The 24,463-nt window shown below is 48.0% G+C and overlaps 1 protein-coding gene across 1 annotated transcript in view; it reads right to left on the reverse strand.

Annotated features, from left to right (window-relative positions):
• FGD1 (FYVE, RhoGEF and PH domain containing 1) overlaps positions 1-24,463 on the reverse strand; it is a 43,660-nt gene that overhangs the window by 18,293 nt on the left and 904 nt on the right. The window contains exons 2-8 of the mRNA XM_084790763.1: positions 6,195-6,368; positions 5,444-5,621; positions 4,879-5,317; positions 2,840-2,929; positions 2,016-2,164; positions 614-770; positions 373-511 (exon numbers count right to left, since the gene is read on the reverse strand). Coding sequence (XP_084646889.1) covers positions 373-511; positions 614-770; positions 2,016-2,164; positions 2,840-2,929; positions 4,879-5,317; positions 5,444-5,621; positions 6,195-6,368 — 1,326 coding nt within the window. The remainder of the gene's footprint in view (positions 1-372; positions 512-613; positions 771-2,015; positions 2,165-2,839; positions 2,930-4,878; positions 5,318-5,443; positions 5,622-6,194; positions 6,369-24,463) is intronic.

Genomic DNA, 24,463 nt, shown 5'->3' on the forward strand with positions numbered 1-24,463 from the left:
AGGGGCTCAGGCTCTGGAGATTTCGGCTCCCTTTCATTTTGCACTCCAATGCAACTTTATCCAGACATGAATCTTGGGTTCAGCCTAAGAAAACATGGCCTCCTGAAGAGGACATACTAAGCATGCTCCTTAGACTGCAGAGTTCCAGCCAGAAGTTCCTAACTGGCAGAGTAATGAACTAGGAGGTTCATCCGGAAGTCTAACCACAGAGCCACAGCGCAGGCTCATTACTTTAGAGATCATATTCTGACATTTTAAGCACACAACGTTGGAAGACCAAACCCTGTGAATGGAAGCTGGTGTCCTGCCACGGAAGTCGGATCTAGAGCTCCAAGTGTGGGGAAGTAGGAGGGCCTAGGGGCACACACTCACTCTGGGCGTCCTTGCTGTCCGGGGAGCCATGGGGCAGCTTTAACAGATAGTCCTTGAGAAGTAGCTCATAGCGGGGGATACGCTGCACGGGCTCCAGCATGTGGTGCTGCAAGGTCAGGTTGCCACAGGCTTCCTCCTTCTGTGACAGAAGCAGAAAAGCTCAGGTCTGGCTAGACACCTCCCCCAGGTCCTTGGAGACCTTTCCTCCTGAAGCATTGTCTCATCCAGCTTCAACTCTTACCTGCACCTCGTGGATGATGACTTTAAACTGGGTGGAGCGCTCTGTCCACGTGTTGACCAGCTCTACAGCCCGGTCGAAGTTTTTCACATACTCGCCATACATCTTGAGAAACGGTGCCAGCTTCTGAAGGATGTCACCAATGCGTGGGTATCGGTCCCTAGAGTAGAAGCAGGGGCTGACATGGTCCTGCTGACCTTCCCACAAATCTCCAGCCTCAAGAAGAAAGCCATTTTTCAACTGGCGTCCTTCTTAGGAAACGCTGCTTATATTACAGGCCGATTAGGCTGAGAGACTCAGTTTGAGCCGAGGCCACAGCCCGTAAAACTCTTAGCCTAACTCTGTCCTGCCTAAGCACCAGAAACGTTATCATCCTGGGATACCCACTCTGTACGGGCTACTCATACGCTGATGATTGATTTGTGCCTAGCCTTGTGCTGGGTAGTGCCAGGGACACAGTGCAGTACAAGGTAGGCCCTTATTGTCCTGATTTTACATATGAGGACAGCTTGAGTACAGCTCAGTGGTAAAGCACTTTCCTAGCATGTGAAAGCCTTAAGCTTAATCCTCAACACTGCAAAAACAAACAAACAAACAAACAACAGAAATACACACATGAATAAAGATGTAAACAAAGCCAAGGTACAGCAATTTAAGAAACTTGCTTAAGCTGGGTGTGATGGCACATGCCTTTTTAATCCCAGTGCCAGCCTGGTCTACAGAGTAAGTCCAGGACAGCCACGGCTACAGAGAAACTCTGTATCAAACAAAACATAACAAAAAAGAAAGAAAGAAGCTTGCTTGCTTAAATTTAGCAAGTAGCAGAGGCAGAATTTGAACCTAGCCATTTTAGCTCTTTTTGTTTCTTTGAGAGAGGGTCCTTCTGTGTAGCCTTAGCTGTCTTGGAACTCAGTTTGTAGACCAGGCTGGCCTTGAGCTTGCAGAGATGCACCTGCCTCTGTCTCCTGCATGCTGAGATTAAAGGCGTGCCACCACCACCACCCAGCTATGGCGTCGTTTCTTTTCTTCCATCTTTCCACGGGTTCCAGGGATTGAACTCAGGTTGCCAGCAGCAAGCACGCCTACCAACTGAGCCATCTCATGAGCCTTCTCATACTCTCAGGGGCTCTGCTATTCTGCTGTTGCATGCTAGGCCCTGGTCTGTGTTCCATATTAGATTAAGAGAGGTTGGGATTTTTTTTTTTCAGAAGAGAAGAAGGTAGGTAAGAATGAACTCATTTCTATGATGCTGGGGATGGAATCCAGGGCCTTGCATATTCTAGGCAAGAATTCTGCCACTGAGCTCCATCCCCAGCCCAGGAATGAAATCCTATGAATGAAATACATCAGGGCATAGCATGTACATCGATGCTGGAATGAGCAGACTGTCTCTGAGGCTCCTCACCATTCCTCCATGCGCTTCTCTAGCTCAGGCAGCAGGAACTGCTGGTGGAAGCAATAGATGGAGCAGATGTTTGAGAAGATGCCATGGACCACATCGGCGGGGAAGGAACTGCGGTTCCGAGCTTCTTCCAGCAGCCGTGCACAGAATACCTGTGGAGCAAAGCAGGGGTGCTCAGCGCAGCTGAGACTAGAGCTTAGTTGGAGAGACGGCAGCTTGCCGGCCAGGGTAGTAGTGTTTATGGGCAGCCCCGCGGGTCTCTGATATCAGTACTGGTCTTGAGGCTAAGAGTGGCAATGGTGAGAAGTGCGGATCACCAAGATTAGGACCTGGAGTTAGGAACTGGAACGATGATGCCAAGTTAAGATCTCAAGCAAGGTCAGAAGCAGATTCGGCCCAGAGAGAAGGTTGGAATTCGATTCCTCTATGTTAACAAATAGTTACGAATGTCTATTGTATAAAGCACTGCCCTGGAGGCTAGGATGAAACAGTGACAAAAGATCCCCGCCCTTAGGGAGTCTAGCGCATGGAGGGTCAAGCAGAAAGTCAAGAGTGAGAATGTGCTCCAGGAAGAGGGGTAAATTCAAGATGAGGGGAAGAGGCATAAGCGTGGAAGGCCCAATCACGGGGCTGGTACCCACCTGCTAGGAGATAGGAGTAAAGAGTACACTGTGAACATCATCACAACTGGCTTCAAGGCCAGCCAGAGACCTTACCATTTCTGGATTCTAGTGCTAAGGGTGAAGTTAGGCTCAGGCCCTATCATTTCCTCTGTGGAACCTACCTACCCCATCCTAGAGTCCTGGGACCCCAGAGCAGCCATTCACCTGATCCAGGAGATGGAGCCTGGAAACGTAGGCCTTCTCGGTTTGTAGGAGCTCGTTGGCAATATGGAACACCTTCTGCTGCACAGTCAGCTGGAAAAGAGAAGTGACCCTTGATACATCCTCTCTACCCTAACTGCGGCTCCTTCTCTACTTTTCTTCCCTCCTTCCCTTCCCCCTTCTCTCACTCACTTATCAGGTGTTGCTATGTTTCTCAGGGTGCCCTCAAACTCTTGGACTGAAGTGATCTTCCTACATTGCTTTTCCCAATAGCTGCACATGATGCTCCAACCTTAGTTCCAGCCTGAAATAGCCCCGATCTGCTTCCTGTAGCTGCATCCCTCATAAAGCCCCGTGATGCTGAAGCTATGGACTCCCTCATGCAGACATTCATGCACCAGTTCGTCTGCTTTCTCTACTCACTGGGCATAGTTTGCTGGATCAACATAAGAACTAAGAAATGCACCTTGCTGGATTCAAATTCTCGTCTAGCATTCATTAGCATTCATGCGTTGCCTAACTATTTCCATACTTAAGCGCTCCCATTATAAAGACAGACAATAATAGGGCTAATGTCAATTTGTAATGGAGGCGATTTTATACATTTTAATTTAAGTTCTTAATTTAATTTTTGTAATGTTTGGGATTAAACTTGGGGCTTAATGCATGCTAGGCAAGTGCTCTATACTTGCCTACACTCCCAACCCCAAAAGATTTCCTATAAATAAAAACAGAACAGACTGCACGTTACAGTCTGTAAATATCAGCTATTTATTCACTCATTCAGTTCACCATCAGCAAAGGCTTGCTGAGTGTGTGGGGTGTGAGAACGGCACAGGACTATAAAAATGGCTATGGTTATGCCTGTCGGCTCTCTTTCTTGTTTGCAGGCTACTCGCTTGCTGAGTGTCATTCTTCTCAGGACTCCATGGCCTCAGACCCCACATTTGTGCTTGCTTCTGGCTGAGACCTTACTTGAGTGCAAGGATTCCTTCCTAACCACCTAGAGCCCCAGGTCCCTTTGGGGTCCTGGCTCTGTGTCCCCCTCCAGTTGCTGAGAAGTCTTTCTAGCATGTGAGAGAGTTTCTATCATACAAACAAGGAAATTGAGGCTTATAGTGAGGCGTGGAAAGGGAAGAGATGTCTCCAGTGTCACACAGCTACAGGGTCATGGAAAAGCCCTGCCCAAGCATGGATGCAGGCAGAGTCGATAGCCTCACTATGCCAAGACAGGGTAAGCAAGTCCTCAATAGTGCCTGCCTCACAAATATTTCTGTCAGATATATTGGGCCAGAAGGCTGAAGAAGATGCTCCAATGTTATAGAGAGTTTGGGGTGACTGTTCAGGTAGCAAACTGTCTCTGTCATCTTCTCATTTAGAAAGCTACTAACGTGTACCCACTGTATACTCAGGTAATCAAATTTAATCTTTCTCATCTCTGATGGGGTTGGAGATCAGATAGTTTAGTTTTACAATTAAGTTTAGTTGTTTGGGGGTTAAGATGTTTTAGGTCTAGATGTTTAAGTTGATAATGATGAGATATGATAGATATTGATTTACATTCAGAATATAGGAAAGATGTTTTCTTCAAGGCTGCCAAATACAAATAGCCAAAACACTAAGAATGTAACATTTATATAATTCCTGATTGTTTTGTGGTTCTTCTTGCTGTAGGTAGTTGTGTGTGTGTGTGTGTGTGTGTGTGTGTGTGTGTGTGTGTACACATGTAATAATATAAATATATAAATGTAATGTAAAAAAGAATTAATTTTTTTAAATAGGAAAGAAAAGGCCCATTAGCAGTTGTCTGATGAAAGTGACACCACCTTCCTAATGGGCGTTTAGTATATGGCATGGCCATTTGGGTAATCACACTCATTTGGGAGAGGAACAGGGTTTTGCTACTGGTGCTCCATACTAGGAAACCAGGGATGCTACTTAGACTAAATGGAAGCAAGCTGCGGGAAGAACCAAGTACAAAAGCCAGGTTCCTGCTATCTCTGCATGGCCCTGCCTCTTGGGTAGCATAGGTTGGTCAGTACCTCCACAGACTCCTGTCTCTCCAGCGGGGGGACTGGGATGTCTCTTTCCTTCTCCTCTTCTTCCTCCTCGTCTTCTTCTTCCAAGTCACTGTCAACCTCCTGGGAGCCAGGCCGGTGGGGATCGGCCAAAGCAACTGGCATAGTAGCCAGGGCAGGGGGCCCAGGACAGAGGCTGTGGCTGGGGGGCCCCTCATCACTGACGAAGCAGGTCTCTTCACTATTGGATGGCGAGCTGATGCTGTCAATGCCGCTGTCCCGGTTAGGCACCTTCTCACCATCCCGGGGCCCAGGAGCCAGCAGGAATAGGCAGCGAGAAGCCTCACCCTCAGGGAGCTGGGACACTGTTGGCTGCGGGGGTGGCTGTGGCAACATGGCTGGCTCTGGGGGAACTGGGCATGGGCCAGGGGCTGGCCTATCCGAAGCGACAATCACAGGCTCTCTGAGGTAGGTGATGGACACACATGGATGCAGAGTATGAGCTTGACCAAGAGGCCTCTCCTACAACTCGCCCTTCCTGTCCCACACCCACCCTTACCTCACAGGGTCTGATAGGGACCAGACTCACCTTTCAAACTTCTCAATCAATGATGACACTGCTGCAGAACTGGTGCTGGCCTCAGCTCTGGGGGCAAGACCCTTGGCCACTCTAGGGTCTGCAGGCAGAGGGCGTGATGGTGGTGGAGGAATAGGCTCAGGTGGAGGAAGCATCCGGGACATCTGCAGGTAGCTGGGCTTTGGGGGAACTAGAGTGGTGGATGGCAAAGAGAGGAGAGCTATCACTGCACTGGGTTTGGAGGTGGTTATCATGGCCGGGCTATATCTAAGTTCACAAACCCCAGAATTGACTTTTGTGTTACAGATCAAATATACAACACTGTGTATGCCAGACAAACACTTTTCCATTAAGCTGCATCCTTGTCAGTTTTGTTTTGGTCGATTGGTGTTTTAAGACACTACTATGCCAACAGGACTGTATAACAAGATTAATGGTACTAATAATGTAGCCCTGACTGACTTTAAATATACAACAATCATCCCGTCTCAACCTCCTGAGTGCTTGGGAGTATTGGCATGTACTGCCATGCTTTGCTTTGGGGGGGGGGTGCTGAGGTAGGCACAGAGCAGGACTGAGGTGAAATCCAAGTAGGATATATTGGCCCCAGGCAACACCTTTCTGCCCATTAGATAGGCATCACTCACTGTCCCTTGCGACAAGGGCACTTCCCTATTCTTCTGCCCCCCCCCATTAATTTCTCCTTTTCTTTTGAATACCTCTCTGGTCCATCTCTCTGTTCTTACTGGAAGCATTTACTTACCCTGTGGCTTTGGGCCTGGCGCCCGCTTCAGTGGTGAAGGACGTGGGCCGGGGGTTTCAGTGGGAGGGCCTGGATCTGAACGAAGCCGTTGGGGGCCTTCTGGATGAGGCTCAAGGCTCTGGCCAGGGTCAAGGGACAAACTTTTAACCAGGATCCGGTTTCCCTGGTGCAGCCCTGTAGAAAGGCAGAAACTGGACCTGAAGTGACTGATTTTACCCCAAGGGAGAAGAGGAAGTAGCATATCTTAGCAGGTATCTAGGACTAGGCTCCTCTGAGCCCTGTACTGGCCACATTGTTTTGCTAGGAAGCCTTTCTCCCAGGCATTGACAGAGAACCTGGCCCAAGGTGGAGACTGGCTGCTTCCATAAAGAAGTAGTTCTCTGTGATCAGCATAGTGATTCCATGCCTGTCAGTAGATAGCTAAGGTCTTAAAGCGAACTCTGGACTTGAACCAGGTTGAAGGGAGAAGTAAGTACCCTAAAGTTTGTGTATATACCTGTAGCTCTGTCTATGCAGCCATTCTTCATTCTGTCAATTATTTTATTTTTGTTTTTGAGACAAGGGCTTGCTATTTAGCCCTGGCTAGACTCAAACGCATAACAATTTTGCTCCAGCCTCCCAAGTGCTAAGATTATAGGCATAAACTACCATTCCTGTCTTCTTTATCCTCTTCCTTCCTTCCTTCCTTTTTTTGCTTTTTTTTTCCAAGACAGGGTTTCTCTGTGTAGCCCTGGCTGTCCTGGACTCTCTTTGTAGACCAGGCTGGCCTCGAACTCACAGAGATGAACCTGCCTCTGCCTCCCGAGCTCTGGACCCACAGGCATGCACCACCATGCCTGGCTTCTTTATCCCATTTCTTTTTTTCTTTTTCTTTTTTCTTTTCTTTCTTTCTTTTTTTTTTTTTTTTTTTTTTTTTTTTTTTTTGATTTTCAAGACAGAGTTTCTTTGTGTAACCTTGGCTGTGCTGGACTCGCTTTGTAGACCAGGTTGGCCTTGAACTCACAGCGATCTGCCCGCCTCTGCCTCCCGAGTGCTGGGATTAAAGGTGTGCACCACTACCGCCTGGCTTTATTTCTTCAAGCCCTGAGAATATGTGCACTTTCTTGTGTACAGTTTTGTCCATATAAGTGTCTGAAAGGATGAAAGTGGGAAGTAGAGTTAGCTCAGTGATGGAGCGCTTGTTTAGTTTTTGCAAGGCCTTGGTTCCAGTCCCGCCCGTCACATACACACACTGGTAAAACTATATTTCATAAGCAAACAGTTTTTTTCTTAAAACTCCAGTGTCAGCTGGGCATGGTGGCACACGTGTTTAATCCCCGCACTCAGGAAGCAGAAGCAGGTGGATTTCTGTGAGTTTGAGGCTAGCCTGGTCTACAGAGTGAGTCTAGGACAGCCAAGGCTACACAGAGAAACCCTATCTTAAAAAACAAAAACAAATAAACAACAAAAAAATCCCACCATCTTACCAATTTGTTTTACCTTTCTCTACTTCCACATCCACCCCACCCCCACCCCCAGTATCCAGGATGCAGGTACAAGAACATCTTTAAAGCAGCAAATCCAGAAAAGTGGAATCCTTTTCATACTTTCTTCTTCCTTATCATAGGACCCCTAAGCCCATTTGTTTGAGACTCTAGAGGATATCATGGTCATAGTTACAAGAAAAGATTTAGCCTGGGGGAGCAATGATTGACCCCCACCCAACACACAATCAAAATGTCTCAAGCGAAAGTGTGCAGGATTGGTGTGGTTGTGGCTGGAGGGGGGGCAGAGGGGAGTGAGAAAGTCTTGGATGCCACTTTTCTGTGGTGAAGGGGGCCATGAGAAACACTCTGTAGGGAGAGGGTGTGAGCACAAGGGACTGAGCACTAGTCATGAACTCCTAGAGCACCAGGCGCAACAGCACATGCCTATGAGCCCAGCACTTGGGAAGCTAAAGCAGAAGGATGGTGAGTTCGAGGCCAGCCTGGGCTATGTACTGACAACCCAACTGAACACAAACAAACAAACAAGGTGTCCCACAGCTACAAGTAACATATAGTGTAAGTTACACTGAGCCATGAGTTACACTGTGCCATGGCCATGTGGCATCTCATCTCAAGGCTTTTAGCCTATGTCCCGGTCTCATATGTGGATAGTCACAAATGGGTCCACAAAGTCACAAAAACACATGGAAATTTACAGTGCTTCACACAATTGCCAGGGCACATGAAGTCAAACATCCAAGCACATGTCCCCACACTCCTGAAAGCCTGGGCACACACAAGTTCACAGACCAGCAGCTATAATTTCACATATGATCACAGAGCATTGGAACCATCAATTATAAGGTCACACACAGTGGGGCGGTGTTAGCCCCATGAAGGCAGAGGCAGGCGGATCACTGTGAGTTCAAAGCCAGCCTGGTCGACAAAGTGAGTTCCAGGACAGCCAGGGCTACACAGAGAAACCCTGTCTTGAAAAACCAAACCAAACAAGCAAAACAACAACAACAACAACAACAACAAATAAGATCAAGCACAGGCACAAAGACATATAACCAAGACAAATGGTAGTTCTATATCTCACACAAAATCACTTACCCACATGCCACCATATCACTTTATATACCACAATATATTACTCAAGTGCAGTTTCACCAAGTTACAAAGGTACCGTGCTGTTTACATTACAGGACGACGGAACTTCATATATGTCATCAACATGCCTCTAAATGCCTACAAGCATAGTTACAAACAAAGATCACAGCCACATAGGATCCATTATACAATGTCAGAAAAAAATTCGCAAAACCAGCATAACAGCATACGCCACCACATACTCAGAAACATGGATACAAGTCAGACACATTTCATAATTTCCTATGTCACATTCTTGAAACAAACATGTCCATGCTATCTGGGGGTCTTAGCTCAGGGATATACACACACACAGACACAGAGCACAGGACTTTCTTCCTGCTGTTTCCACCCAGAGACATCCGTGCCCTTGCTTACAAGATGACACAGGCAGAAAGAGTTGCAGGGGATTATAGATCCCCAGGGCTTCTGTGGCAGCTTCCCAGAACTTCTGACCTTATCCTGGCTACAGGCTGGCCAGGTAGTTAAGGCCCCATCCCAGCCTAAGGGTGCTTTCGATCGATCCTGGTCCCAGTGGCTTTCTTCCACTCTGTACCTGGCTTTGGATGAAGTTTCCTCCAGTGCCTTCCTACCTGAGCAGGCAGGGCCCAGCCTGGACAGCCAGGGTGCTCTTCTCCTCCCCTCTGGCCCAGTAGAACTGCTTATCCTGCCCAGCTCAGCACATCGTGGCAGGCCCTGCCCTGTCCTCTCTGGGAATAGGGTTGAAGAGGGTGAATCACCTGGAGGGTGGCACAGGTGTAGACACAGTTGCAAAGACACACGGCCAGGGAAAGTGATGGTGATGGCCAGAGAGCTGGCGAACTAAGCCAAATGCAATGCTATCCAGCCCTCCATAGACATACACAGGTCCTAGGGTCCCAGGGGCTCTCCATCTGCTTCCCAGCCCTTAACACCTCAAAGCAGGTGAGCTGCCCTGGGCAAGTCCTCCTCACCAGGCCAGCAGCTAGGTAGCGGGGCTCTTGTGGGGCTTCTGCCTTTAAAGTCCCCTGCTGCTTCTCACAGTGAGGTGGCCTACCATTCTCCATGGCCCTGCCCTGGCCCACTCTCCCCTATCCTTACTCACGTGACCCTCACATGAGAGCTGCACAGGCTGCCTGCCCATACTCTGCCTCCTTGCAAGCAGTCCTATAGAATAGACTAGCTGAATGAAATTCAGACTTGGGGACACCCTGGAGACCCGAGGAGGGAGGAAGGGATTCTCTATCCAGTTTCTTGTGTAGAGATGAAGACAAAGAAAGACTTGGTGAGTAGCCCACGGTCACAAGACAAGGTGATGCCTGACTGAGGTAGACTGCTTCTCGCCTGGGTTCTTTTGCTAACCCTGCTCTTCAGGGGGAAGCCACAAGGGACAGGGAAGGAGCCTGGTATTATAGGAAAACACTCAACCCTGTCCACAGGACAGCAGGGTTTCAGTTCAGAACTCTGGATCTGGCCAAAGCGAGGTCCCACTGAGGGGAAAGAGAGCCAAGGGCCCTGCCTCCCACTTCTGTAGACCCCCTTCTTGCCAGTGTCGCCTGTTTTCCTTCAGTGACTCCTTTGCCCCAGGGCTTGCTCTTTCTTGGTGCATCTTCTTATAGACAGATCACAACCTACTGGCAGAAGAACGTTCCTTTCTACCCATGAGAAAATGTAAACATCTTCCCTGGATCTCTGTGGCCCTTTATGGCCCTGCTGAACTCTTGCGCGTCCCTCAGTCCAGCTAAGTAAGCTAATGGTATTTCACAACTGCTAGACTCTGTGCAGACACCGAGAAAATCTCATTCCTGCCCTCAGGGGAGCTACTAGTAGGGCCCACTTCCTCCTTTCTAAAAACCGCAGTGCGTCCTACTTCCCCATCCATCCCACCCACCTAGATCCTAAATTGGTTTTCTCTTGGCTATCTTTCTATTGCTTGATAATGAATTTAAAACATTTGCTGACACTCATATAGCCACCCCCCACCCCCATGAAGCTTCTCTACCAGCACTGCTCCTTCCACCTCTGGGTCTACCAAGCCCCACTGGTTCCCACACACAGGAACTCATCATAAATCTCCTAACACCCCATACCACATGCCAACTGTACACAGCTGGGAGAGAACGCCAGAGCTGTCCCATGCACCCTTTCAGTATGCAGTGCGCTTAGCACAGTATGTACAGTGCAACCACTACTGTATTCCCACATCTCTTAGCAATGACAGCAAGCATATCCTGAGCATCCTAAGAGTGCCCAAATACTCCCAAGCTCAGCTCTCAAAGTGGGGTATCCACTCTCTTTATCTTTACAACCTCTAAGCCCTCAGCTGGCCATAAGGGCTATGTTGTGTGTGTGTGTGTGTGTGTGTGTGTGTGTGAGAGAGAGAGAAAGAGAGAGAGAGAGAGAGAGAGAGAGAGAGAGAGAGAGAGAGAGAGAGAGATAGTGCTGTAACCCAGCACACATTAGGCAAAAACTGGACCATTGAGCTCCAGCTCAAGAAATAGCAATATTAAACTGGGCACACCTGTAATCCCAGCACTCGAGGAGGCAGAGGCAGGCGGATCACTGTGAGTTCAAGGCCAGCCTGGTCTACAGAGTGAGTCCAGGACAGCTAAGGCTACACAGAGAAAAAAGGAAAAGAAATAGCAATATTGACTCTTACCCTTCAGGTTGTAGTACAAAAGTACAGTAATAAAAAGTGTGGTACTGGTATAAAAATAGACACACTAATAATTGGAATAGAACTGAGAACGTACATACAAACCCACACTCCTACCTGAATTTTTGATTAAGGGACCAACAACCCTGGAGAAAAGATAGTATAGTCAAAATGGATAGATTCATATAAAAGAATAAAACTGGATCCTTATCGGCTGGCATAGATGTGGGGAATGGGAACACTTAGTCACTGATGGTGGGAGAGCAAACTGGTGATTTCAATATGAAGATCAGTGTGGCAGTTCCTCAAAAACCTAGAAACAGATCAACACACGATCCAGCTATATCTCAGTTACCCAAAGCATTCTATACCTTTCTATAGAAGTACCCGCTTGTCCATGCTCCTTGCTGCTCTAGTCCCCATACCAGGAAGCGGAAGCAGCCTAGATGTCCATCAACTGATGGATGGCTAAAGAAAATGTAGTACATTTACACAGTGGAGTATTATTCAGCTGTTAAGAAAAATGAAATTGGTGGCTAGGCAGTGGTGGCGCATGCCTTTAATCCCAGCACTCGGGAGGAAGAGGCAGGCAGATCTCTGTGAGTTCGAGGCCAGCCTGGTCTACAAAGTGAGCCGGGGACAGCCAAGGCTACACAGAGAAACCCTGTCTTGAAAAAAGAAAAAAAGAACAATGAAATTGTGGAGTATATAGGTAAATGAACGGAGCTAGAAACAATCATTCTGAGTGAGATAGCACAGACCCAGAGAAACAAACGCTAAATGCCTTCTCTTACTTCTGAGTGTTAGTGCTGAGTCTTCAGGTATGTGTGTTCCATTTGGAATACCCATCGTGGTCAGGAAATTCACTGAGGCTATGGCAGGGGGCTTTCAATGGGAGACAGAACCCAGTGATACAGAGGGTTAAAAGGGAATAATGGAAGATGGAAGGTTAAGCTGGGATTGGGGATGGAACAGCAGGGCATAGGACAGAATAACCTGACATGGTATTCAACTAACTCCTAATGCCTTGTGGATGTATCCAGATTACTGCACCTATTAGCCTTCATCAGAGAAGTGACAAGATTTTAGTAGATGGTAACTGACACAGACACCCACACACTGGTCAGGGTACAGAGAATAAGAGAGTGTGGAGTGCTCAGCCCTGAATGGAAAGGAGAAAGGGAGAGATGAATGGATGTGATCCATACATATCCCAGCCCTTCCTCCCAAGGCTCAGGGATCAATTGTAACAGAGGGGGCAGAAATATTTTCAGAGCCACAGGTAGTTAACAGTGATAAGAAGACTCTGTTTGCCTGAACACAGAAAGAAAGGTAGACATATGAACTCACAATAGTTGTGACAACACGCACAAGATCAAGTCAGACAAAAAGCCCAACCGTGGGGAGGAGAGGCAGGCACAAAGCCCCAAGTCTCCCCAGATGAATAGCTATTGGCAATTCTTAGCTTCTGGGAGATGGAGAGTCAGCTTTGTCTTAGAGTGCTAGCCACTGGGGCATCAAGCATGCGCCAGTGAACAACCACATAGTCAAGAATACATGGGCAGCACAAAGTGGACTTGCTGGGGTTAAAAAAAAGATACAAAGGTGGGTGGGTAGGGAAGGGGGGTGGATCTGGGAGAAGTCAGGAGAGAGAGGTGAAAACAATCAAAATACATTGTATGAAATTTACACAGGACAGAAAAAATAGCCAAATCATTCAAAAATATTGTTTGGGTATGTGCCTATTTGGCAGGTGCTCTCGGACATGTTTCTGGGTTTCTATGGCAGAGCAGGTTTAGCTTTTAGCTGAATTTGAGGACAAAGACTCCTCCTCTGGCCCATTCTCACTGGAACCTGACCCTGCTTCTCCTGCATCTCTTTCTGGAAAGTTCAGCTGCCAGCGCTCCCTCCTTCCCTGGCCAGCAGCATCCTGTCTCCCTTCTCCCAGCTGTAGCCTTGGCTTAATCTCAAGACAACTATTAGAGCTGCACACTGGGCCTTGGCTGTTAACTCTCTGATTCCCTGGGACAAACAGCTCTTGGTCTCTGGACTCATTCTTCCCATTTGCAAACTGGGGACAACACGGGATGGGTGGGTGTGGGGCCATTCTTTGTGAGAACTAGGGAAAACAAAACATAGCCCCAGCAGTCAGGTGTCCTCAAGGATAATGCAAACTTCTCTCAGCAGCTCCCCAAAGTTTGTCTTTCCCAGTTAAGAGGGTACTGCCTGGGGACAGCTGAAATTTCTGAGGTGGCAACAGAGAACAGAGGGAATGGAGAAGAAGGAACAGCAAAATGGAAAGCGTTCTTTGGGAAACCAGGTCTGAAGAGGAAGGAGGAGAGTTTCTCAGATGGGGCACAGCTGCTCCCCCCATCTCCCCACCTGCCTCCTGAACACAAGCGAGCATCAGCCCCGTGTCTCTGTTGCCTTCTGGGTAACCCTGCATCCAGACCTTGCTTGGTCTAGCAGAAGTCCCTTCTGAATCCACGCACAGAGCCCTATGGAATGTGCTCTTTAGCTCCTTCTCTGAAGTCTACCAGTCTTCTGACTAGAAGGGTTCTGCAAAAAAATATGGGGTAATTTCAGCAGTGCAAAGACACTTTTAGAAAGTGGGAGCCATCTGGCAAGCAAGGAGCTTCTTAAAGCTGTGTCCTCCTGCAAAACAGGCTTTTGTAAAAGGTTTATTTGGTGTTTATTTTTAGTTTGTTTTTATAAGACAGGGTCTCATTATATAGCCCAGGATGGTTTGGAACTCAGTCTGTAGCACAGGCTGAGTTTAAACTCATGGGAATTCCCCTGCCTCAGCCTCCCAAACACAGGGTTTAGAGATGTGTACCATAGCCCTCCTTCAACCTTTTGTTTGTTTCTTTGGGGTTTTGTTTGTTTGTTTGTTTTTAAACACAGTCTCAGTAGCCTAGACTGGCCTCAAACTTAGCCGAGAACAAACTTGAACTCCTGATCTTCCTGCTTCCACCTCCTTGGGTTTTGTTTGTTTGTTTGTTTTCGTTTTTTATGGTTCCTCTGTAAAAGGAAGAAATTCTGTAAAATAGAAGGGATTTCTTCAAAGCAAAGGGATATCCTGTGAGGAGAGTTCACAGAAACCCATTGTAAAGCAGATGGCTGCCAGTAAACACAGGACTAATAAAGAAGAAATCTTGTCCATAAAACAGAGGAACTGTTTCCTTGTAAAGGGGTGGACCTTTCTGTAAAGTGTGTACCCTGTGTGAAGTGAGCCTAGGACAGGATGAAGCAGTAGGGACGGTGGGAACAAGTGAAACTGTGGCGCACACGCCACACTTACACCACAGACAGACAAATCCATGCCCTCCACCCACTTGTTCCCTCACAGGAGCCCCGCCTGTGCTTCAGAGCTTCCAATAGTTCAACAGTCTAATGTGGAATCCCCCAGTTTTAAGAGTGAGCAGGCCATGCCGAGCAGGGGTGGTGCATGCCTTTAATCCCAGCACTCGGGAGGCAGAGGCAGGCGGATCTCTGTGAGTTCAAGGTCAGCCTGGTCTACAGAGTGAGTCCAGGACAGCCAGGGTTACACAGAGAAACCCTGTCTTAAAAAGAATTGAAACAAAAAATCGAGAGGCCAGCTTTGTAGACTCTCATGTTAAGTAGTTATTTAGGCCTCTTATAGCTTTGCTGTTTACCTTTTTAAATTTGTTGATTTATTATTTATTACATTTTAATTTATTATTTTTATTATTAATTATTAATATAGGAGGACAAACAGAGTCAGAGACCAGGGGATGGGGCTTAGAGAGCAACTCTGTGAGTCAGAAGTCAGTTCTCTCCTTCCACCTTTACATGGGTTCTGGGGACTGAAATCAGGCCCCCAGGCTTTTGTGACAAATATCTTTACCTACTAAAACACCTTGCCAGTCCTGCTACTCCCCCTATACTGATAATGATCTGGCCCTTGGGCAGCAGCCTTGCAGGCCCCTTGTCCCAGCCTTGAAACGACCCTGCCTCTTCTGGATCTAGTATGTCAAGGAAGCTATTTAATATAATATTTGTCAGACAGTCCCTGAATGGAAATCTGCCTTTGAAATCTGAAGAATAGATAGAATTCTCTAGAACTTAAGTTGTCATTAAAAAAATAAAAAAAAGACAGATATCTAGCCTAGACTGATTTAAAACTCCCTATGTAGTCTAGGATGACCTTGAACTTATGATCTTTCTGTGTCCATCTACAGAGTATATGCCTGGCCTGAAAGCAGCTCCTTCCTCCTCCTCCTGTTCCTCTAACAAGGTCACACTCTGTAGCCTAGGCTAGCCTGGAACTCACTATGTAGTCCAGGCTGGTCTTGGAATCATAGTGATTCTTTTGCCTCCGCCTCCAGAATGCTGGGGTTACAGATAGGCACCAGTGCATATGGTGGGGAGTGGGATCCAACCTAGGGCTTTGTGTATGCTAATCAAGCATACTAAGTAAACATACTACACCCCCAACACACTAAGCTGTTACTTTTTAATAGATGATATGAGGTATGGAAATTCAACTGCATATTAAATATCTATTCTAGATCAGTCACTGTGTTGACACGTTACTGTGACATGCTCCTAATACCTCTCTGAGCTATTAGTGCTATTTGATACATAAAGAAACAAGTACAGGTGTGGTGACACACAGCTTTAATCCCAGTACTTAGAGAGGCAGAGGCAGAGAGATCTCTGTGAATGGAAGGACAGCCTGGTCTATGTAACTAGTTCCAGGCCAGCCAGGGCTATACAGTGAGACCATGTTTCAATAAAAAAATAATAATAACATAAAAGAAAGGAAGAATGGAGGGAAGGAGGAAAGGAAGGATACAAAAGTGAGGTATAAAACAGGAAAATGACTGACGTGAGGCTATGCAGCCAGAACGACCGAGCAGCGGCTAGATCCTAGGTGTGTCTCTGTGTAGTCACAGAGTACATTTCTTGTGAATTTGCTGAGCTGGGGGAAGAAATCATATTTGGAAGGAGGAATAAGGCAACATTCTAAAGGAGGTGGTTTTCATTTGAGCTGTCCAGAATACGGTGTGTTTTTATTTCATACATAGATGGACTCAGGATGGTCCTACAAACAAAGAAAAGTGGACAAAAGTATGTGTCCCTGGGAAGGCGTGTCAGATGAAGCATGTGATTAAAGGACAGAGATTGCCGAGTTTGCAAGAAAGTTCCAGAGTAGCAAGAGCTGATAAGAAAAGCCAAAAGATGCAGGTAGGCACCCCATCCGCTACCCCCGCCACCACTATTAGAACACTGACTTATGGGGAACATAGTGACAGACACAGAATCAGAAAACAGGCAGATGCACAGAGAGAAGCAGCTAGAAACTTCCAGGGCTAAGACTGAGCCAAATCACATAATCTACAGTACACAACACACAGTGATGCAAAGACATGCATTGATATATACAGACACACAGGCAAACTTATACATACGCATACAGAAAGACTAATAAGACACAAGACAATTCATGGGGACAAAGACTGCCAAAAGGACCGGCACACACACACACGGCTGCCACCTAAGAGCACAAGCGGCTCATCCCTCTTCCATCTGCTTGATTGCTATAAAGGCCTAGCCTCCTCTGGTCTTCCCTGGACCAGTGGCCAGAAAAGGACAGGGGTTGGTAGCTCCACCCCTGGGAGGAGCTGGGGACTTCAGAGGACAGGAAGGGAAGGGAGTGGAGCTGCAGCTGGGAGCACTGGGGACAGTAATTACCCAGTGCTAGGGCTGCCACGCTGGCTAGAATTACCCTCTCAATGAGGACAAAGCCACTAGAGGGATGATCCCTCTGACCCCTGTCTTGACCCCAGGGTTGTCTCCCCCAAACCCATGCATCTCCCCTCCTACCCACTAAAAGCCTGGTCGAATCTGAGAACTGCATACACAGAGGTATTATGAGAGGAGAAGACCTTCTATAGAAAGCTAGACATGGTGGTACATGGCAGTAATCTTAGCACTTGGGAAACAGAGGCAGAAGGACCAGGGGTTCAAGGCCAGCCTCAGCTACATAGTGAGTTTAAGGCCAGCCTGGACTACATGAAACCCCATCTCAGAAAACAAACAAACAATACCCTCTAAAAAAAAAAAGATTCTGGGACAAAGGCAAGGAATCAGAAGGCAGGAAACTTGCAGAAATGTAGATAAATATAAAAGAAAACCAGAAAACGGTACAAGTCTGAACGGAGATGGAGACAAGGTGTTTGGCATGAGGCATGGAAGTCACTGAGGGATGCAGGCCACAAGGCAAAATGGCAGGACAGGGCCATCTTTTGAGCATGGCTACAATGGGCCTGGGACATTTCATCCTTTCACTAACCCTAAGAGGTGGGAATTACACGGTATTTTCTAGATAAGAAAACTGAGGCACAGAGTAGCAAGACCACATAAACCGCTTCAAGGAGGCAGCATGGGTCTGGGGGAGGGGGGCCTCTCCCCATCATTGCCAGAGATCACTGAAGGGATTTTCCAGAGAGAGAGAGAGAGAGAGAGAGAGAGAGAGAGAGAGAGAGAGAGAGAGAGAGAGAGAGAGAGAGAGAAGAAACAGTCCCAGAGACTGGGAAACTCACCCTAAAAGACGCACAGCAAAAGAGACTTCCACCTTCCCTCACCCCCTCCCCTGCTGCCCTGCAGTGTGAGAGGGGCTGCACCTCCACCTGGAATGGATTAGGTAGGGAGGCCAGGACTAGGGGAGCCAGGAAGAAGCTGGAGGGGGAGCAGGGACGGTGAAGGCAAAGCAAAGGAGGCAGCGTGGGCGGCCGCGCTGGGCTAGCGGAAGGGCTTCTATGCCAGCTGCAGCTCCCAGGGGCCAGCTTTGCCAGTCCCGCCTTTCCCACTTTCCAGAGAAGACTTTTGCTCACTGACTTAACCCTTTCCCTCTCAGGGCCACTGTGAAGCATAACACAGGAAGTGGAGCAGACAACTGAAAGGGAAAAGGCAGCAGGAGAGCACACTGTGGCCTGTCAGCTCCCGCCACACACCTGTGACCTCACCATCCTGTCCTTACTCTGGGGCCCAGGAAAGCACAGCTGGTGTCTGGTACACACTGCACTACATGTCTTATGTTGGGGGCTCTTCAGACACAGTGGATCCTAAAAATAACAAACATCCCTACCCCAGCCTCTAGTTAGCTCCTCCTCTTGCCTTCCCTGCCCCAGGGACACCAAGGACCTCCAATCACCCAAACCGGCCAAGTCTGCCCTTTCTCCAGCACTCCTCTGGACCTTAACTCCTAAACCAACAAACTTGCAAGTCCTGTAGACACGGATTCCATACAATATCCACTTCCAGTCTCTAGCTGCTTTCCTCCATCTTTAAGACCCTCTCGAAGGCCCAGCCAGGCTTACCCTAGCCTTGGGGTAAACCCCAAACTCCAGAGACTAGGAACAAGAAAGCCCTAAGCTCATGAACACCGCCCCACACCCATCCTTGGGCCACAATGGCCTCTTGTCTATTCCTCGAAAGTGCTTTCTTCCGCCCGGGGCTTTGGCACATGTCTGTCCTGCAGCCTGAACTGCTTTTCCACATCCCCTCACCTCTGGACATCTATTTATCCTTCAGGTCTGAGCATCCCTGTCTGGTCTGCCTCCTCTCCATGTGCCCCGGCAATGTCTGTGCTGGGAATGATTGGGGTGTATCTTTCCTGCTAGATGTGAGCTACTTGAGGACAGGGACATATTTCAGCATATACTGCAGAGCTAAGCACACTGTGGGCCCTCAATAGATAGGTTACGAAAACAGCCTCCTTTCCTCACCTTTGTCTCTTACAGGGTCACAAAGTAGTTATGGTTGCCATACTATATGCCAGGCCAATGGGATAGCAATATTAGAAATGGGGAAATTAAAGCTCTCAGCTGGAAATGAGGCCTGGGGGGGGGGGGATGAACCAATGGCAGACCCAGGAGCACTGAGGGTCCTTCACTGGATGCCCTATAACCCTGTCTCCATGTGTTCTGGAAGTATAATGCCTTCCAGGTTCAAGGAAGCAGACACTAGAGCCCCCAAAGGGTTGGAGTTGTGAATCGAAGGGCGTCTGTTCTCTCTGCATTAAGGAACTTAAATTCAAGTGGCTAGCCAATGACAGGCTATGCTTCCTGCCCTCGGTCCAGACAGGTCCTAGCCCCACCCAGCCAGCGTCTGGCCAGCACCACATCTGCCTAAGGCATTTAGCTAACTGGCTGCAGAGCTCCACTGCTTATGTCTGTGTAGGGTACTGTTAGCTGTCACTCACTCCTGAGGGAGGAGGAAGCCCTAGCTGGGCTGTCCTTGGACAGGGCATTTGAAAGGGCTGAGTGGAGGTGCCAAGCATCTACATTTGAAACTTTTGATTCCTTTAACCTAGACAAGCCCCTGTGCCCACCTACCCAGCCTTTACTTTGTGTCATGTTTGAAAGGCTCCAGCTGACTAGGAACTGACTCTTGAGAGGTTTCCCAAACCTACCAGGCTTGCCAAAAATCCTGCAAGCCTCACCACCTAGCTCACCGCTATTCCTAGCCTGAGACCCCCCTGTTTTTCTATGGAGGAAAAACCCTCTGGGGCCTCTCAAATACCCTCACCATGGAAAACAAGAAAAGGGGCCACACAAATATTTGTTTGGTAATATGTGATTTGCCTTTTATGAGTTCTTTGCAAAAGCCAGCTCTCCTCAATGTGTATGAAATAAGCCTCAGCCCCATGCAATTGCTCAAAACTGCCACACACAAAGAGACTTATCAGAAGGTGGCTGTGCTGACCTTAGCATCTGTCTTCAAGGATGCAACTGTTCCTCAGAAGCACACATACTCTGCACAGAGCCACCTTGTGGTCTATAGTCTATGCTGGTGGTGAACACTCCCAAGCATCTCTCACATAGAAATCTTGCTGGAGGTTGATAATCCTAAACCCAAATGTCTGGCAACCATCACTACCATGACATGTTCCTGGGCATTTCCAACTTAGTGAGTCTCAAACAGGGCTCATCTCTTTCCCCTAAAGAAGCAGTCTCACTGGGTGTGGTAGCACTCGAGAGCCAGAGGCAGGTGGATCTCCATGAGTTCGAGGCCAGCCTGGTCTACAAAGCAAGTCTAGGACAACCAGGGCTACATAGAGATACCCTGTCTCAGAAAAACAAAAGAAGAGGAGGAGTGGGGAGGAGGAAGCAGCAGCAGCAGCAGCAGCAGCAGCAGCAGCAGCAGCAGCAGCAGCAGCAGCAGGCGGCCTCCTTCTCTTGTGTAGATGGCTCCACTATCACCTACTAGGTCACTAAAGTTGGTTTCAGAAAACTACCCAGAAGTATCCTGGATTTTTCCCTCCTTCCTTGGCTTGTACAGCCTTTAAGGCTTATAATGTTGGCACTTAAATGTTCTTCCAACCCACCTACAACAACTTCAACCTGAGCTACCATTTCCTCTCAGAAAATATATGCCCCCCATGTGTTTGTCCCCTCCACTCCCTTCTGCTCTTTAACCCCTTCCATGCATTCTCCATGGGCACCTATGAGAGCTCTGGGATACAAGCACCCAAGCACATCATTTCCCTGTGAATAAGCCGGTCCTTGATGGTTTCTATTTGCCCTCAGGACAAAGTCTTTTTGCTATCCTTATTTCTCCACTCTTCACAGTACCAGCACCCCTCCCCATTAATGTTTGCATGTCTAGCTGAACTGACTTCTGTGTTCTCTAGGTCTATAAGCCTTAGTTGAGTCCCTTCCCTTGAGACAGGATGGGGCCTTGCATTGGGCACAGCTGATACCAGATTTCCTATGCCTAGAGTTCTGGAAATGCAACTGCCTTCCAACTTAAATCAGTCAAATGGTAGCCATTCACAAAAGCAGAGGAGAAAGGTAAACTGAGGCACCCAGTGTTCTGGCAAGGGCAGTGGGGTGGGGGAGGCAAGGGATTCATGCATTCTCTTACACGCCACGCTTCTGGCTGGGAGTAAACGGAGGGAGATTCCTATAAAGCCTTCGGAGAGGGAGACCAGTACTCACTCACGATAGGAACCCAGCTGGCTCCTGTCCTAGGCTAGGCATCTTTGCTGTTGTCCTTGTTCTTGTTGAGAAAAGGCCTCACATCCTCCCGCCTCTGCCTGAGATTAAAGGTGTGCCCCACTACACCTGTCCCTTGTCTGGGAATCTTTTTTTGGTAAGCAGATTCCTGGATTGTAACTCCAAGACTCTGGTGGCTGGCTCTCTGAGGTGGAGTCAGAGAGTGACATTTATTCTTCAAGGTCAATGAAGGATTCTGATACTCACTGAGGTTAGAAAAAGCCAGGAGCAGACAGAATCTGGGGACTTTTGCAACTTAAGCTTAACTCTTGGAGTCTCTGAAGATATAACTAAATTAGAAAAAAAAAAAACTAGCCCCTTCTGCTACTTCCATTGGTTGTTTCTCTCATTCCCTACAAAATGGCTCTAACATCAAGTCCAACTTCTTTGGCTGAGCTAGGGGTCAGGCCCCAAGCTCTCTTCAACCCCCCAGCTGTGGGAATACATTCTAGACTTCAGCCTTGAGGACTACAGTAGGATCCTACCAAATTCTTATGCATAGGGCCACACATAAAAGCCCTTTGCTAGCTTTTTCCAAGTCCTCTCTGGTATCTCACTGGGTTACCCCAGTAACCCAAGGAAGCCTTGGACTTTACCAGCCTAGCAAAGGAGTATAACATTTTCCACTGGGAACTAGACAGAATAACAAAAAAAAGCAAGGGCCCGGAGGTAATTCAGAGCTCTTCACATGGATAAGATATAATTATTATTTTCACACCACCCACCCTTTGCTTCTCTGGGATGTACCACTGGGACCTAAGGCTGGTGATTCAATAAAAGTCTCAGGAGCCTGATGAAGGAAGCCAGCAGGTGCATACACGAACATCTTAGCAGGCTGCTAACCCTTTACCTGAAGTTCAAGCCTCTGTGTATCTCTGTGCATGTCTCTCTGTCTCCCTCTTTCCTGCTCTCCAACCACCAACCCTGCCCATTTGGAGCCAATTATAGGCAAGTCCTGTAGAGAGGGAAGCAAGTCACTTGTGCCTACCCCTGAGAAGGCTGTGCAGAGTGGGAGGTGGGCCTCTCACAACCCATGCTACTGTGAATCACACGGCCCAGTGCCTGCCTTGCCATGACTTGAGAAATCCCTCCACCTCTTCCTCAGAAGGGTTTTCTCTCTTTATATTTTATTTTATTTTTTTAAGTCCTTGGCTGCTGAGGGCTTTGCAAACAAGAATCTTACAGATTCCTAGATATCATTTTCTCAATGAGGGCAACTGAGGCACAGAGAACAGAAGCCATTCATCCAGGGTCACACAGTGAGTAAGTTATGAATGGCCAGTTGGGAGACCAAGTCTTTCCCTGACACCCCTTTTTGTTCCCAATCTTTACTTTTGGTTAAAATAAAAGACTCTCACTGGGGCAGAGGTGGTACATGCCTTTAATCCCAGCACTCAGGAGGTAGAGGCAGGCAGGTAGGTCTCTGAGTTCCAGGACCACCAGGGCTACCCAGAGAAACCCTTTTTTGAAAAAACAAAAAGGTGTAAAATAAGACACCCATCACGCCATTACATAGCAAGGACTTAACTGGGAAAAAGGATGCCGAAAATACTGTATTGATTCAGGGAGAAGAGAGGACGGTTTAGGAAGGGCACTCTGCTTTGGAATTTGGGAGAACTGGAGTCGAAAAGCATGCTCCGTTATCAACCCCGTGTTGACTAGAGAGGGCAGAGACCAAGGGTCAAGCCCTTCCTAGCTCTGACTCCCAGATCAAGAGTATTTGCTGGGTGGGCACCCAGTGTCCTCTTAGGCAGTAGTTACAGAGGGCCTACTGTGTGTTCCCTTACCATCATCTATTCAGGCATTTGTTAAACAGGGCTTCATTGAGTACCTGCCATGTGTTAGGCACTGCCCTAGTCCTTTAGGTTTACAATATAGAATGAAACAGACACAAGCCCCTTGCCCTCAAGGAGCTCCCATTCTGGCAGCATAAGAGCAGCAATCAACAAGTGGATGCATACAAGAGGGTACTTTCAGACTGTATTAAATGTAAGGATAGACACACACTGACAGCTGTGATGGAGACTCACAAGAGGCCCTTACTTAAAAGTGGTCGGGGGAAGGTCTCTCAGAGGAGACATTTGAGCTGAGACCAGAAAGATGAGGAGCAAGCCAGGTGGAGGGCTGAGGGAAGAGCTAGCAGGGCAGAAGGCGAAGCAAATGCAAAAGCTCTGCAGCAGGAGAGTTGTAGCTGTCTGGAGAGCTGAAGGGAGGAGCTAAAATGAAGTAAGTATGTATGCGTAGCCCCCTCTACACAGCATGTGTCCAGGGGAGTTTGGGAAGCCAGCAGAAGCAACAAGCAGGGCTGGGCACTTAAAGGGTTGTCAGCTGCCTAGCTCCTGTTCACAAGGAGGGTGTGTGTGTGTGTGTGTGTGTGTGTGTGTGTGTAAAACTATCCAAAGGACAGACAGCAGTGAGAGGCACATCCTGCCCATGTTTCATGCTTCACTAACTGGTACTAGTACCTGGTACTAGTACTGAGCCGCAGTCCTCGTGATCTGTGGAAGGTGAGTTACGACCCCTGGAAGTGGCCAGAAGCTCACTACCTCTTTCAGTCCCAGCGAAGATAGGGCAGATAGGCACTGTTCTTCCTTCAAAGCTCCTCCTAGACTAGGGCCTACCTGAGAATATCCTAGACGCTCTGCTAGGCAGCTCAGATACTCAGGGCTATGAAAAGGCCCATCCAGTCTGTGGCCTGACCTAGGGTTGTTCCACCATTGCAAAGCCAAGCAAGCATCCTGGTTATCTTTCCCAACAACCTGCTGGTCCTCCTGCAGCTCTCCCTTCTGACCTTTCTGCTCTCTCCCTACCAACCAGCCCCTTCAGCTCTATCCACCAGGCTCCCCTCTATTGCTCTCTCTCATCAGTACCTCCTAGTTCTTCCTTCCCTTGTCCTGTGGCCACACACACCCAGCAGAAACACAATCTACGATCAGTCACCATCTCCCTCTCTCTTCTGCTCACACTCAGGGCTACTGAATAGTATAGGGG

The sequence above is a fragment of the Acomys minous genome (assembly GCF_964271855.1).
Source record: "Acomys minous genome assembly, chromosome: 7".
NCBI classification, from domain to species: domain Eukaryota; kingdom Metazoa; phylum Chordata; class Mammalia; order Rodentia; family Muridae; genus Acomys; species Acomys minous.